The sequence below is a fragment of the Eubalaena glacialis genome, chromosome 17 (genome assembly GCF_028564815.1).
Source record: "Eubalaena glacialis isolate mEubGla1 chromosome 17, mEubGla1.1.hap2.+ XY, whole genome shotgun sequence".
Classification (NCBI taxonomy): domain Eukaryota; kingdom Metazoa; phylum Chordata; class Mammalia; order Artiodactyla; family Balaenidae; genus Eubalaena; species Eubalaena glacialis.
In genome coordinates, this window is record NC_083732.1 from 88483315 (window position 1) to 88497025 (window position 13711).

At 66.7% G+C, this 13711-nt stretch overlaps 2 protein-coding genes across 7 annotated transcripts; both read right to left on the reverse strand.

Annotated features, from left to right (window-relative positions):
* Positions 1-2257: 2257 nt before the first annotated feature.
* Positions 2258-7876, reverse strand: MROH6 (maestro heat like repeat family member 6). The gene is given in 15 exon segments (XM_061171870.1): positions 2258-3316; positions 3318-3501; positions 3635-3700; positions 3812-3914; positions 4168-4287; positions 4539-4706; positions 4913-5086; positions 5158-5301; positions 5411-5525; positions 5677-5814; positions 5904-6088; positions 6279-6396; positions 6988-7142; positions 7312-7464; positions 7594-7876. Coding segments are annotated over 15 exon segments (2163 nt in total). The 5' UTR covers positions 7870-7876; the 3' UTR covers positions 2258-3252.
* A 1821-nt stretch (positions 7877-9697) lies between these two features.
* Positions 9698-13047, reverse strand: NAPRT (nicotinate phosphoribosyltransferase). 6 transcript variants are annotated; one of them, XM_061171894.1, is made up of 13 exons: positions 12772-13047; positions 12606-12694; positions 12405-12487; positions 12020-12150; positions 11799-11914; positions 11344-11540; positions 11127-11267; positions 10731-10815; positions 10551-10631; positions 10352-10454; positions 10112-10266; positions 9897-10004; positions 9698-9813 (listed from the first exon to the last, which is right to left on the reverse strand). In XM_061171894.1, the coding sequence occupies exons 1-13, from the start codon at positions 12995-12997 to the stop codon at positions 9751-9753; spliced, it is 1578 nt and encodes a 525-aa protein (XP_061027877.1). In that variant the 5' UTR covers positions 12998-13047; the 3' UTR covers positions 9698-9750. The 6 variants fall into 6 exon arrangements, with proteins under 6 accessions (XP_061027877.1, XP_061027874.1, XP_061027873.1 ...); XM_061171891.1 differs by having other exon boundaries at positions 9897-10028; XM_061171890.1 differs by having other exon boundaries at positions 12567-12694.
* Between the last annotated feature and the right edge of the window lie 664 nt (positions 13048-13711).

Below are 13711 nucleotides of genomic sequence, written 5' to 3' on the forward strand. Positions count from 1 at the left end.
AGGCCAACAGTAAAATCAATATTAAAACAGAGGGTTCGGGACTTCCCTGGTGGCACAGTGGTTAAGAATCCGCCTGCCAATGCAGGCGACGCGGGTTCGAGCCCTGGTCTGGGAAGATCCCACGTGCCGCGGAGCAACGAAGCCCGTGTGCCACAACTACTGAGCCTGCGCTCTAGAGCCCGCGAGCCACAACTACTGAGCCCGCGTGCCACAGCTACTGAAGCCCGCGTGCCTAGAGCCCGTGCTCCGCAACAAAGAGAAGCCACCACAATGAGAAGCCCGCGCACCGCAACGAAGACCCAATGCAGCCAAAAATAAATAAATAAATAAATAAATTTATAATAAAAAAAAAAACAGAGCGTTCCCCAAACATCCCAGATCCCGGTACAGAAACTGCTAGAAGGGACCTCCCTGATGGTCCAGTGGGTAAGACTCTGTGCTCCCAATGCAGGGGGCCCGGGTTCGATCCCTGGTCGGGGAACCAGATCCTGCATGCATGCCGCAGCTAAAGAGCCCGCATGCTGCAACCAAGAGCCCTCATGCCTCAGCTAAAAGATCCTACATGCCGCGACAAAGAGCCCGTGTGCCGAACTAAGACCTGGTGCAGCCTAAATAAATAAATAAATGTTTAAAAAAACAAAAAGAAACCCCTAGAAATCTACCCCTCACACAGGGAGAGGAGAAGCTGGACGCCTCTCAAGCCTGTTTGTGTTCACCAGGGCCCACGCCCCTCCTTTGGGAACCTCATTAGGGGGACTTGAAAGGCAAAACCAAGGGGAACAAGACTGGAACAGCTTAGGTCTTCGAAATCCAGGCGATAAGTTAGGTCCTGGTCAGCCCCTCCCAGGCCCCCTTTGGAGGTTCTGACTATTGGCCCTCAGGTTCCAGGACCACCAGTGCCCTGAGGTTTCCAGTGAGAGCTCATGTGAGAGTATCTGAGCATGAAGACCAAGTCAGGGGGGCCTTCTGTGGAAAGGAGCGCACCCGGATCCTAGCCCCATGGTGGGAGATGGGCTCTCTGCAGGCAGATCTGATGGACCTGGTCAGCCTGGACACTCACAGACCAGCGATGCTCACCTGGGAGCAGGGCTATGGCAGCACTGATCCACCTGGAGCCTCCCTGAGGATCCCAGCGGAGAAATCCCCGAGAAGGGTCACACTCCCAGGACAAAGCAACAGGCTCTAAGTGAACCTAACACCTGGCAAGCAGGGAGTCTAGCAGGGCTTCCAGCGGTGGGGCAGGGGACCATGGCAAGGCAGGTGCACACAAGACTGTGAGCAGGCAGGTGCCTCATGCAAGAGAAGCCTGCACTCCAAGTGGCCTGCTACAGGTAGGAGTAGGGGCTCCCAGGCCTAAGAAGCCCAGGCATCACGGAGGTGTCGCGAGAAGAGGTGGGGTGCTGCCTGCCTGAGCCCTCATCTGAGGCTGGGCTCTCCTTTCCAGTGGGCATCACTGTGGGGTTTGCCGCTAGGCTGCCCAGCTGTGCTCTGCAGTGGGACAAGCGTGTGCCTGGTGGGGCAAATGGGCATCAAATGCCCACCCAGCTTCTGGCTCCTGGGCTGCAAGCAGTGGGGGCCAGGCTTGCTTCTGCCCATGGGGGCTGCCACTGAGGTCCACCAGGCTCCTGCTGAGCCCAGGCCCAGACCCAGACCAAGTCAGGTGGCTGTGAGGATGCTCCTCGTGGACCCCGCCTGCAGCCGTGGAAGCTGAGGAGGGACCCCCAGGCCTGGGAGCTGGAGCCTCCTTGATGGATGGCAGGCTGAAGAACCCCCTGAGGACATTCCCACCAACCTCCCTTCCTTCCCTCCTCCTCTCCTTCACGGGGGTCTGACAGCCTCCTGGCCTCTCCAGCGTGTACCCCGATATATTTCTCGTAGTTTAATCCAGTTTTGGCATCTGCTTTGGAGAAGCCGAACCAATACCCCAAACCATGCCCCTGGCTTCACACAGACCAGTGCCCTCGGCCTGAGCCTCCCCTGCCCTGGGAATGACCTACGAGGAGACCCCCACCCCTTCCTGCTGAGCTCCGGCCCCATCGGCTCGGCATGCGTAGGCCCAAAGCACAGCTTCTCAGCTCAGGGTGAAACCTGCCTGACCTCCCGCCCCCCCCGGAGCTGACCCAAACTCCTGGCTACATGCTGCCTTCCTTGTAATCTTAGCCCGAGCCCGATCTCGGACCAGTCCCAGCTCATCACAACCCCGCCTTGGCCCAGACCCAGGCCCCAGACAGACGCTGAACCCCTAGGATCTGTGTGTTTATTTTAAACGCTTTCCACAGGGATGGGCAGGACCCCAGCCTTCAAGAGGCTGTGTGAGTTGAGGCCTCCTCCTCTGAGGAGGCAGCTTTGGGGGCCCTGAAAGGGCAAGAGGACACCTCAAGGTGAGCACTCCAGGTGGAGGAAGCCGCCCGTCCAGGGTCTGGACGGATTGGGTCACGGCCTCGGAGGCGTCCCGAGGGGCCTCTTCCCCACACGTCCAGTCACGCCTCCATTCAGCCCTGAGCAGGGTGCTGGGGTGCCAGCGCGACAGCTCGGCCTGGTGGGGTGCGAATGCTGGCAGCCCACACCCGAGCCCGCAGGTGTCATCTCAGGCCTGTGGCGTCCAGTGGGGAGGTCAGGGGACAGCTTCCGGAGAAGGCCCAGGTGGGGTCTGACATGGTAAGTGGGGGGGGCAGGGGCAGGAATGGGGCCAGGCTGCGGGGCAGCGGGTGTGGACCGGAGGACAGATCAGTGCTCTTGGCCAGGAACCTCAGAACCTCAGGCCAGGACGTGGCCCGCGAGGAGTGGAGCACGTGACGAGGGGTGATGGGCTGCTGGGGTGGCCGGGAGGGCCCAGGCAGAGGGCAGCCTATCACGGCACCGGCTCCCAGGGCTGTGCCAGCTTCACAGTGTCCCCCACCAGGCCTCGGCCCGGGAGGTCAGGTGTCATCCAGGCAGGGGGCTGAGGGGGGACAGATGGACCCAGGGGTATACGAGGCAAGAGGCTGAGGGTGAAATGGTGCTCCGTCAGAAGGTGTGTGCCCCCTCTAGGTCGCAGGGCTGTCTGGGGGGTGAGCTCCCGGAGAGGGGTCTTTGTGTGCAACAGGCCTTGCGTGGCTCCGGGGGGCAGGCATTGGTGCCCAGCACCGAGCCCAGGGTGCCCCTCAAGGGGGGGCCTCTTCTGCAGATCTGCCCCTGCCAAGACTGGCCACAGAGCGGTGGGGTGCCAGACTCAGCACCCTGGCTCCCACCCGGAGGGTGGGCCAGTCGGGCTCAGCCTGGTCCTGAGCAGCCCCAGGGGCCAGCAGCGCTCCGGTGGTGCTGGAACGGGCTGTCTGTAGACTGGTGGGGGCCGGGCAGGGTGGGCGTGGCGCCGGCCCAGGCAGGGAAGGCGCAGGAGGCCCAGGAGGCGCCCACGGCAGGGAGGGTGCTGCACCTGAGCCAGCAGCACCACCTGCTGGGTGGACGCTTGTGCCGCTGCCACCACAGTGGGCTCAGGGTCACCCTGCAGCTGCCCCAGGTCTGTGGGGACAGGGCAGTTCATGGGGCGGGAGGGCCCCAGGGCCCCAGCCCTCCATCCATCCATTCCCATCCGCTCCGCCCTAGCGCCCACCACCTTTCCGGAACCCCATGCCCCGGTGAGTCGGGTCCTCACCCTGGAACAGATTGTCTAGCAGGTCCTGGTTGATGTGGCTGGGGCTTGAGTGATGGACCAGGAAGCCTGGACCAAAGCAAACCCTGAGTGCTGGCCCCATGCCCACAGCAGGGAGGGGCTGGCCCAGCTCCCAGAGCCCTAGGTGCAAGGGACAGTGTGACACCAGGACTGCCTTACCCATGAGCACAACAGCTGCCCAGCGCAGGGAGTCCTGTGGGCTCCGCAGGTAACCCTGGGTCTGGCTCAGGAAGCGGGGCACGTGACTTGGGTACCACTGAACCTGGGGACAGAAGAGCTCATGGCAGGACTGGAGGGCCAATTCTGCATGGAAAGGAGGCCGCAGAGGTGAGTCCAGGGGCTGAGGACCCTGGGGATCCCCCAGGACGTGGCATCAGGACCTGAGGCTTTAGACTTGCCACCACCTTGACTGGAAGGGTGGGAAGACTCAGTGTGGGGGGAGAGGCCCTGGTGTATGTTGGACCAAGTGGGCAGCTGGCCGTACCCCCTCACTGTCCCTGCCTCCCCCCACTGACCAGGCGGTGGCAGATGCGGCTTAGGGCCTCAGGGCTGTCGCAGTGGGCCACGGTGACCATCTCTTCCAGCAGGCCCCAGCGCAGGGCCTGGTCACAGAGGGCCAGGGTCCACTCTGAGCTCTGGAACAGGGGAAGGGAGCAAGGTTAGGAGTCCAGAAAGTGGCAAGAAATGGCCTGGGCGGGGGGAGGCGGCCAGGATGAGGGGTGGAGGAGCAGGCGGCCCAGGAAAGACCAGGAACCTGGTTGCGCATGTCACCTGCACCTGAGATCCTGGGGGAAGTCCCTGACCTGTGATCTTTGGAGAGGCAGCTGTCGTGGGCGTGGGTGGAGCCCGATGGAGACAGCCATGGGACAGTCTTGGGGGGGCTGACCTCACTGGTGTCCCGGCTGGGGTCGTACAGTCGCAACAGCAGCGGCACGAGACTCCGCAGCACCAGCTTCCTGAGGGGGCCGCGGAGCCCCACCCGGAGCCCGCCCCGGCCGCGCCGCACCAGCGTCCCGAGGAGCCCGACCGCCGAGGCGCGGACCGAGTCCCGGGCCTGCACGGGAGGGCGCGGTCAGGGCGGAGCCAGCAGGGAGAGGGTGTCCGGGTGGCTGCCGTCTGGGGGCGTGATCTGGGGGCCAGGAGCGGGGCCTGGTTGGGGAACCCTGGGAGAGCCTGGGGAGGGGGTGGTGACGGCGGGCGGGGCGGGGCGGGGCGGGGCGGGAGGGGCGGGGCCGGAGGGGCGGGCGGGGCCGGGCTCACGTCGTCCAGAAGCGGTGGGAGGCGCGGTCCCAGCTCCACGCTCAGGAGCCGCACCGGCGCCCGCGGCCGCATCAGGACCCTCCGCAGCGCCCCCAGGGCGGCGCCCACGAGCCGCGCGTCACCCTCGCCCAGCGCGCCCAGGAGCGCGGGCAGCAGCGTGCTCACGTGACGCACCTGCAGGGACAGGGACTCGTGGGAGACCCCTCGCAGACCCCGCCCAGACCCCGCCCAGTCCTGCCCCTCACCTTCCCGCGGTTCAGCGCCAGGTGGCCGAGGCCCAGCAGGCCCAGCCAGCGCACGGTGGGCTCGGGGTCGCCCTGCCAAGCGCAGAGCCGCTCCAGGATGACCTCCTCCCGCAGAAGCCGTGCGGTGGGCCGGCTCTGCAACAGCTGGGCGGGGGGACACAGGGTCAGCACGCTCGCGTTCCCGTGCCGGCCCGGCCGCTTAGGGCCCAAGTCCATGGTCACCCCTCACCACCCATCCTGGAAGCGGGCTCACTCCGGTGAAGAAGGCCATAGCCGTGAGGCGCTGTGCATCTTCCGCGCTGCGCAGCTGGGGCAGCAAGTCTGCGAACAGGCCTCGCAGGTGGTGGTCGGCATGCGCCACCATGGCACTGTGATGGGGCGGAAATGGGAGCTCTCCCTCCGCTTCCGGCCTCGCCCCTCAAGAAGCCTCTACCCTCAAGAAGCCTCTACCCGACAGCCCCCATGCCCCTGCCTCTTATCCCACAGCCCTGTCTCTTATCCCACAGCCCTGCCCTGCACCTGGCCAGCAGCAGGACACCCTCCAGGTGGGTGTGGGCTCCCACCAGTCTGCTCCAGCCTCCAGCCTGCTCCATGCACGTGACCACCATGCGGCAGCCATCCCCAGTGAGCAGGGCCTTCAAGGCCTCCACTGTGCAGCTGGAGGGAAGGGGGCAGCAGACGAATGGGCAGTGAGGGCCAGGAGGGCACTGGCCCAGCCCTCACTCCCCCCGGTGTGCACCCCTCACCTGGCGTGGCTGTACGGTAGCCCTTGGTGGGATGGGGCCCAAACCTTGGGGATGTCAGGGGGGCATGGGTCCCGGGCCAGCTCATGTAGCTGTGTGACCAGCACGATGAGAAGGTGCGGGTAGAAGCCCCGCGTGGCACCCACGCAGCCGGACACAGCCAGCATCTCCCCAAGGGCGCGAGTGGCCTATGGAACAAGGGGCTCATTCAGGCTCAGACACCGCACGCAGACAGGGCGAGGACAAAGCCTCTATGCTTGAGAGACGTTATGGATGGGTGTGACTCAGGTGAGAGCCTGCTGCCCCCAACCCCCTGAGGCCAGACTCTCCTGTCCCCTTGGGCCAGGGCCAGGGGAGTCCCCTGGCAATGCCACCTACCGCCAGTGCCTCCAGCTGGGATCTGGCCGAGCCCTTTAGCACCCACAGCAGCTGCACCAGCACCTGCCCATTCACGCGCTGGTTCTGGCTCAGGCTGCGCCAAAGCTCGGCTGCCGCCCTGGGGGCACGGGGCATGTGAGCCAGGGCCTGGCACTGCGATGAGGGGAGTCTCCAGATCGGGGAGGCGGCCACTAGGACTCCAGCAGGAGGAGGGGCAGGTGATCAACCCCGCAATCCCAGAGAAACAAAATAAGTGGCATCTGTGCAGACCACAACAGAACCAAGTCTGCAGGATCAGCTGCCCGGCAGGGACCACTCAGAACCCTGTTCGGCCAGCAATGGTGAAACAAACCTGGCATTATGAACAATCACCGTAGAGAATAAAACCACAGATAACTTCTCCTGGGGCAGACTAACCGAAGAGCCAGGGGCGTTGGGGTGCAGCAGCCACCTGGCTTGCTCAGAAGCACCCCCTGCCAGGCTGGGCTCCAGGCGAGACCGGGAGAGAGAAGGCAGGCCCCAAGCCCGGAACCCAGCACTGAGGACCCTCAGTGGATGAGAGGCAGGAGCGGAAGGCAGGGAAGGCCCTGTGCCGCCATGACCCACCCCACCCTGGGCCAGTCTCCACAACAAGCCGGAAAGGGGAAGGAAGCTGCGTCGGGGCCAGCGGGGGATGCGGCGTCTGGCGGGGCGGGGCGGGGCAGGTTACCGGTCCGGGGGCAGTGAGCACGGCAGCAGTGCACACACCACGTCCCGAGAGTGCTCCAGGGCCAGTGTGCTCAGCACCCGCAGGGCCACCCGCTGCGGCCTCCTCTCCGCCAGGCTGGGCACCTGTGCCAGCAGCCCTCGCACAAGGCCGTGCACCTGGCGTGGAGGGGCGGACGTCAGTGGTCCAGTCTCCGTGACCCCTGCACGTTACCCTCGGTACGCTGACCAAGCAGCTGCGGCCTGAAGGGGGCTGCTCCCTCCAACCCCCAGCCCTGGAGGGGACCAGGCGGGAGACTCCGAGGGCAGGGAGGGGACGGGGGCGAACCTGGTCCTCCAGCCGCTTCCCGTGGGCCTCCAGGGCTGAGGACAGGGTGAGTGCTGTTGCCTGCGTTCCCGCAAAGCCAGCCTCTTCCAGACAGGCAGCCGTGTACGCCGCCAGGTCTGCGAGGGCCCCCTCTTCCAAGGAACTCTGGGGAGTCTGGGAGTGGGGACGAGGGGAGCCTATGAGACCCCCTTGCCTCTCCCACTCTCTTCCTCCCCACCCCGTCCCAGCTCTCGACAAAGCCCCCGCCCCTTTCTGTTGTTTCCCAGCTCCGTCCCCCTTTACCTCCCAGGCATCTCTCCTGCTCACCAGACAACGACCGGGTCCCTCAGGGGCTGGCTCCTGGGCAGGAGGTTGGGAGAAGGGCTCACTGCCAGCTGGGGGAATGGCGGCTGCCCGCCCAGGCTCTACCCCGCGTTCAAGCTCAGGTTCAGGCTGAGGGCCGGTGGAAGGGGGTCCCGGGGGCTGCCCCTGGCTGGCCCGGATCCCTTCAGCCAGAGCCGTCAGGGTTAGGGCTCCCACGGGGGCCCCCCGGGCCCAGCCCCACGCACCCCCAGCCATGGCCGCCGCACACACTGACCTGCTCAGCCGGGCCCAGCCTGCAGCACCTGGCACTGGTCCTCCCAGAAGCCGCGCCCAGGCCTGACCTAGAAGCAGGCCCCAGGCAGGCGGGCCCAGGGACAGGCGTGGCGGCGTGTGGGTGCGTGTGCATGTGCATGCTCTGTGGGGGGGGGGGGGGGGGTCGGGGAGCCACACGGGGGTGTCCCCAAGTGTGGTGCCCGCAGGGGCTTTTGAAGGGTCTTCCCGCCCAGACCGTTGTTGGTGAGTGGCCAGCCTAGGCTCTGCCCACCAGGCCCTGGGAAAGGGGCAAGCAAGGTCCCTGGGAGACAGTGGATCTGCAAGGGGAGGGGGGGAAGGGTCCCTGACCCTGACTTCCGACCCGTCTGGGCAGGGAATCCTGGGCAGGTGTGGACAGCTCTGAGGAGGCCCCAGCAGGTTTTAGAAGTCTGGGCCCAGCCCTGAGCTGAGGCCTCGCCTGATTCAGCCCTAAAGAAGCAGTCAGGTCCAGGCTGCGCTTGCGGCCAGGGGCTGGGCTCTCCTCTCTGCATCCTGCCCCGGCCAGACGTTCCGGGCATGGGGATGATTCGGAGCAGCCCTGGGGTGGAGCCGGAAGCAAGAGGAGCTGCCCTGTGCCTCCCAGGTGCCCTTGCAGGTGACTGACATCACCGGATGGATCACAGTGAGGGGGGGGTAGTGTCTGGGTCCTGGCACTGAGGAAGTGCACAGCTCAGAAGTGGTGACCTGTGGGTACCTGGGGCCTGGTGAATGTTCTGTTGTGTGTGTGTGGCGGCAGGCGGAGTCTGTATCTCTCTCCAAGCCTCCTGCTCCCCAGGGCTGGCCTGACCGGGCCTCTGCCCCACATCCCCACTGTCACCCTCACCCAGCAGCGCAGCAGCCACTGCCCAGCCTGGGCCAGGGGAGCCAGAAGAGCTGGTCTGGCCAAATACCTGGGCAGGCAGAAGTGCTCCGGGAAGCACCCTGGACAGTCAGCATTCCCCCATGCCCTCGCCTGCTTGTGTCCCCCACCCAGGCGGGAGAGGCCCAGGCCCCGCCCTCTGTCCTGCAGAGCCTCAAACCTCTCTCCTGAGTGGCTCCTCCGGAGCCAAAGCCGGTGGAGACCTGATGAGCCTGCCACACAGAGGCAGGGCCAGCCCAGGAGCCTGGCCAGGTGCCCAGAGCTGACCCAGTCCTGCTCCCTCACCTTCACCAGCTCTAGTGCAGGCAGGCCCCGAGCCCGCCTCTCCTTTCCCAGGACTGCAGGGGCAGGAGCTGGGTCCCCAGGGCCCAGGGCTAGTCCATGCCATGACAGATGCCAGGGCCGACAGGGAGCCAGATGGGTGGAGCCCAGGGGCACAAGGGTCCCGCAGAGCTGGCAGCAGCAGTGGCAGGGGACACCCAGGCCTCTCCTTGGCTGGGGAAGCTTGAGGTGTCCCACCGAGCCTGCCCCGCCCGGGGGGAATCCCGGAGCCCCTCCGTCTGGCACTTCATCCCCACCCCTCCTCGAGCCTCTAGCACGGAGAGGTCTTCCAGTAACCCCCCCAGCTCCTAGTTGGGCACCAAAGCCCCCTCCCTTTCCCCACAGCCCTGCCCTGTCCTGCCCCGGATCTGCTCCTACAGTCCAGCTCCCCAAGCCTCAGATACCGACCCCCACCCCCGGCCTTAGCCGACCTCAGGCCTCAGCACGGGGCTGCCTACCTGCCCTGGCCGGGCCGGGGTCTTCCCTGGGAGGATGATCCCTCATGCTGATTCCTGACTCCAGCCCACCCTGGGAAGCCCTGGGGGTCCAGTGAGTGGCAGGCTGGGCGAAGAAATGACACATGACAAGCTGTGAGGATAGTGAGTGACTCATGTTAATTTCAGACAGCTCCCAGCAGGGGATTCTCAGAGGGCACCTCTGGCACTCAGTCTGTCCACCAGGGCCCGGAGCTTCTCAGACAGCGCCACCTGCAGGGAGGGGGGGGGACGATGGGTGGCCGTGGCGGGAGAGAGGGCACAGGGCGGGTTGATGATGTGGGCCCTACACCCACCTGGTACAGTGCAGGCTGCTCAAGCCGCCTGTGGGCAGGACTCAGACGGCTCAGGGACTGCTGGGCGAAGGCCCTAGATTCGGCCAGAGATGGGAGGGGCTCACATAGCTGGGGGGAAGAGGGAGGAAGGGGCTGGCTCGAGGTCAGCTGTCCGAGCTTGATTTGAGTTGAAGGTGCAGGCTAAGGGGGGGGGGTGGGTGGCTAAGGGCAGTCACCTGTCCCTGCTGGACCCAGAGTCGCAGCAGCGGCTCCACGTGCGCCGGCCTCACGGTACAGGACTCCTGGGTCCCTCGAGGCCAGACTCTGAGCTCCTGGCCAGCCTGGGGAGGTGGCTCCTCTGCTAACTGCAGCACGTCTAACAGCAGAGCCCCTGTGTGCGTGCGCATGTGAGGGCGCCAGGCATGCACGGGGCCTGGGGCCTTGAGCTGAACTGCGGAGGGTGGGAGGGGCCTCACCATCGGAGCCCAGGAGCCGGAAGGCAGCCTTGCTCCCAGGCAATGTCTGCTTCTCGGGGTCCTCAGTCAGCTTCATCCGCGGCTGGCCACCCACGGACACCAGCTACAGGGACAGGGTGCTGAGCTAGCTGGACCCTTCTCCCCGGACCCATGGTCCATCCCCAGCCCATCCCCACCGGGCCCCGGACCCTGTCTCCACCTTGTAGACACAGCCCAGGGAAGGCTGGCGAGGGCAGGTGACCACGCTAGTACCGATGCCGATGACGTTCACCTCACTGCCCTGGAGGGGGGGTGGGGGGGGCGGGGCACTGAGCTCGGCCAGCATCTGCAGGCCCAGGGCCCCCCGAGCCACCCTCTGGGCTGCCCCTGCCCCGCCTACCTTCTGGGCCAGCCTGGCCAGCTCCTCCTCATCAATGTTGTTGCTGACAGCAATGGGGATGGACTCCAGCCAGGGCACCCGGAACCTGTGACGGGGGCAGCCCCTCAGACGTTCCTGACTCACCCGGCCCCCTCCCAACCCAGTCGTGCCGTCTCCCCGCCACCTGATAATCTGCCCTCAGCCACACTGGCTCTGGCCTTTGTGCCTATGGGCCCCTGAGCGAGCCCACCCCAGCTTCCTTGCCAAGGCTGCAATATCTCTACTGAGGTAGCAGCACATCAGAGCGCCTCACGGTGGGAGAGGCACGGTCCCTCTCTCCCTCCCTCTGTCCCATCCCAATATTCCTGAACCGGAGGGGGTCTCTCGGAAGGCAAAGCCCCTCCCAGGGGGACTCACTGGGCCGCCACGGTTCGGAAGACGCCGCGGGTCTCCTGAGCCTGCTGAAGCAGGTCGCCGCTGTCCAGCCTCACTCCCACTGCCTGGTAGCCCAGCTCCTCCAGTGCCAGGGCTACAGCCAGGAAGTTGGGGAGACCACTCCTGCAGGTGGGGACATGGGGGTAGGGGGTCTGCTGCTGCTCTGCTGAGCCCACCCTGGGGGATGCCCGGGCCTCACCTCTGCACACTGTAGGTGTCCAGCAGGCCCTGGAAGTCCCGGGGAAAGGCCAGGGCATAGGCCACAAAGGCTGCCCGCTCACCCCGGTGTGGCTCCTGCACCCCCAGCCCCAGGTGGCCACAGACACGCTCCAGCCACGTCTCCACGCGGGCAGCCAGGTCCACCCTGGGGCCCTGACCAGCCGCTGGAGCCAACATCTATGGAGAAGGGTTGGTGAAGGATGGAGGACCCAGAGCGCAGGGTGCGGACTGGTTCAACCCCAGCAGAGAGTCTGAGCCACCTGCCTGCCAGCTTCCCAGTGCCGCACTGAGACCACCTGCCCGGGGTGGCTAGGCTGGGCCAGGCGTGGTATCTGCCCGTGCGCAGAGCAGGGACTGGCCTCTCCTGCTCCCCGGGAAGGGCTCGGCTTGGGGGTCTGCCCTCTGGAGTCCAGCTGGGGGGACAGGGGTACTGACCGGGTCAGGGGGCACCTCGGTGCCTGAAAAGGAAGTGATGAAGGAGTGCGCCAGGGTCCCAGCCACCGGCACGCCCCGCAGCTGTCCTGCGAGCATGTTGCTGCTGCCATCGAAGCCTGGGTCAGGGCATCAGGCAAAGTTGGGGGACTTCAGGCACTGAAGGGGGTCTCAGGGCTGGCCTCCTCCTCCCCCAAACCAGGCCTCCGTCTCCTGGCCCTCACCGCCCAGGTAGCTGTAGGTAGAGGCGGTAAGACCCCCGTCGGGGCCCTGAGCCCGCCGAAGCCCCAGCTCCAGCAGCCGCTTCTCCGGCCCTGCGATCAGGCGAAGCCGCGCGGCGTTCGTGGCGATGAGGCTGCGGGAGCAAGGGGGCAGGGGACCCGCAGTGAGGGCCGGGAAGCCACCCAGAGCGCGGCCTCCCCCGAGAACCCGAGTAGCGTGAGCTGGAGGCCCGTGCCAGGGTCCCGGCCCAGCGCTCCGCCCCCACGGGCCACGCCCCACGGGTCCGGGCCCGGAAGTCCGCGCTCCTTCTCCGGGAGCCCAGGCTTCCGGCCTCGGGCGGGAGGCCGGTGTCCCGCCCCAGGCCCCACCTGGCGGCCCGGGCCCCACCTGGCGTAGCTGACCAGGCAGAGGAGCGGCGTCTCCAGCAGCTGCACCACCAGGAGCGGCCCGGACACCTGCAGCAGCGGCACCTGCGGGGCGGGCTGTCAGCTCGGCGCCGCCCGGCCCTGCTCTGGCCCACCCCCCGTGTCCCGCTCCCCCCGCACTCACGCCGGGGAAGGCGAGGGAGCCCTCGGGCAGGGCCCGCACCGTCACCCCGGAGCAGTCGAGGGCACGAAGATGCTGGAAGAACGCGGGGTCTGTGTCTGGGGGCAGCACCGAGGCCAGGAACTGCACGTCTGGGGGCGACAGAGGCCGTGGTGGGCGAGGGCTCGCCGGGGCGGCCGGGCCGGGGGGCTGCCCGGGGCGGGGCTACCTGCGTCCCTCAGGCGGAAGGCGCGCACGAAACGCACGCAGTCGCGCAGCCCCGCGGCCAAGGCGAAGGCTCCGCCGAACGGGCAGCGGCGGAAGAAGAGCTCGAACTCGGCCACCTCCTGCGCCCGGCCGGCGCGCCAGTAGCCCAGCGCCATGGTGGCCTGGTACAGGTCGGTGAGCAGCGGCCGCGCCGCCGCGCGCCCCTCGGGGTCCTGCTCCGCCGCCATCGGACTCTGGCCGCTGCCCTGGCGCCCTGGACTCTAGCCGCCCCGCCCGCGTGACGCCGCGCTGGCCAGGGCCCGCCCCGCCAGCGGGTTGGGACACCGTGGAGCCACCGCCTTTCCTGGCAACCAGAACCGTCAGGGCGGGCCGCTGGCCTCAGGACGCTCTCTGAGCGGTCTCAGCAGCCAGACCGTGGCTCTAGGTGGGGGCTTGTGCTCTCGCTGGTCAGCCCAGCTCCCCGTGGCCCCTTGGAGCATGGTCTGCCCTGCCCCCGGCCGCGCAGCCAAGTCTGGGCAGCGCGGGGAGAGGGTGGAAGAGGGCAATTTGAACTCCACGTCCAGCCGGACTCCATCCTCGCCCGCCCGGAAGCCACCCCAGGCCTGGGCAGGGCAGCTCGCGGCCAGCACCACACCAAGGCAAGGCGCACGCCACGCTCTTCGGGCAGCAATGTGGTGCCGACAGAACGAGGGGGCCGCTCACCCACCACCAGCTGGCACCGAGGGCTCTCGGGTCCTGCGCGCTAAGCCCCACACAAATCCTGAGGGCCCTTGGAGGCCACCAGCTCTGACCAGAGTATCCACAACCCACTCTTTCTCACCAGCCACGCTGGGTCCAGGGGAAGAACCACTAGTGACACAAGTCCTGCCCAGACTGGGGAGGGGGGTGGGGGCCCAGGCAGGACAGTGGGCACAATTCCACAGGGCAGTGTGTCATGGGAT

Excerpts from the sequence above, each read along its gene's own strand:
- NAPRT (XM_061171889.1), bottom strand. The coding sequence starts at position 12,997 with ATGGCGGCGGAGCAGGACCCCGAGGGGCGCGCGGCGGCGCGGCCGCTG. Across the intron at positions 12,695-12,771 it reads CTTCCGCCTGAGGGACGCAG|ACGTGCAGTTCCTGGCCTCG; the intron begins GTAGCCCCGCCC and ends TGTCGCCCCCAG. Across the intron at positions 10,029-10,111 it reads TCTGGGTCCAGCAGGGACAG|CCCCTTCCTCCCTCTTCCCC; the intron begins GTGACTGCCCTT and ends ACCTCGAGCCAG.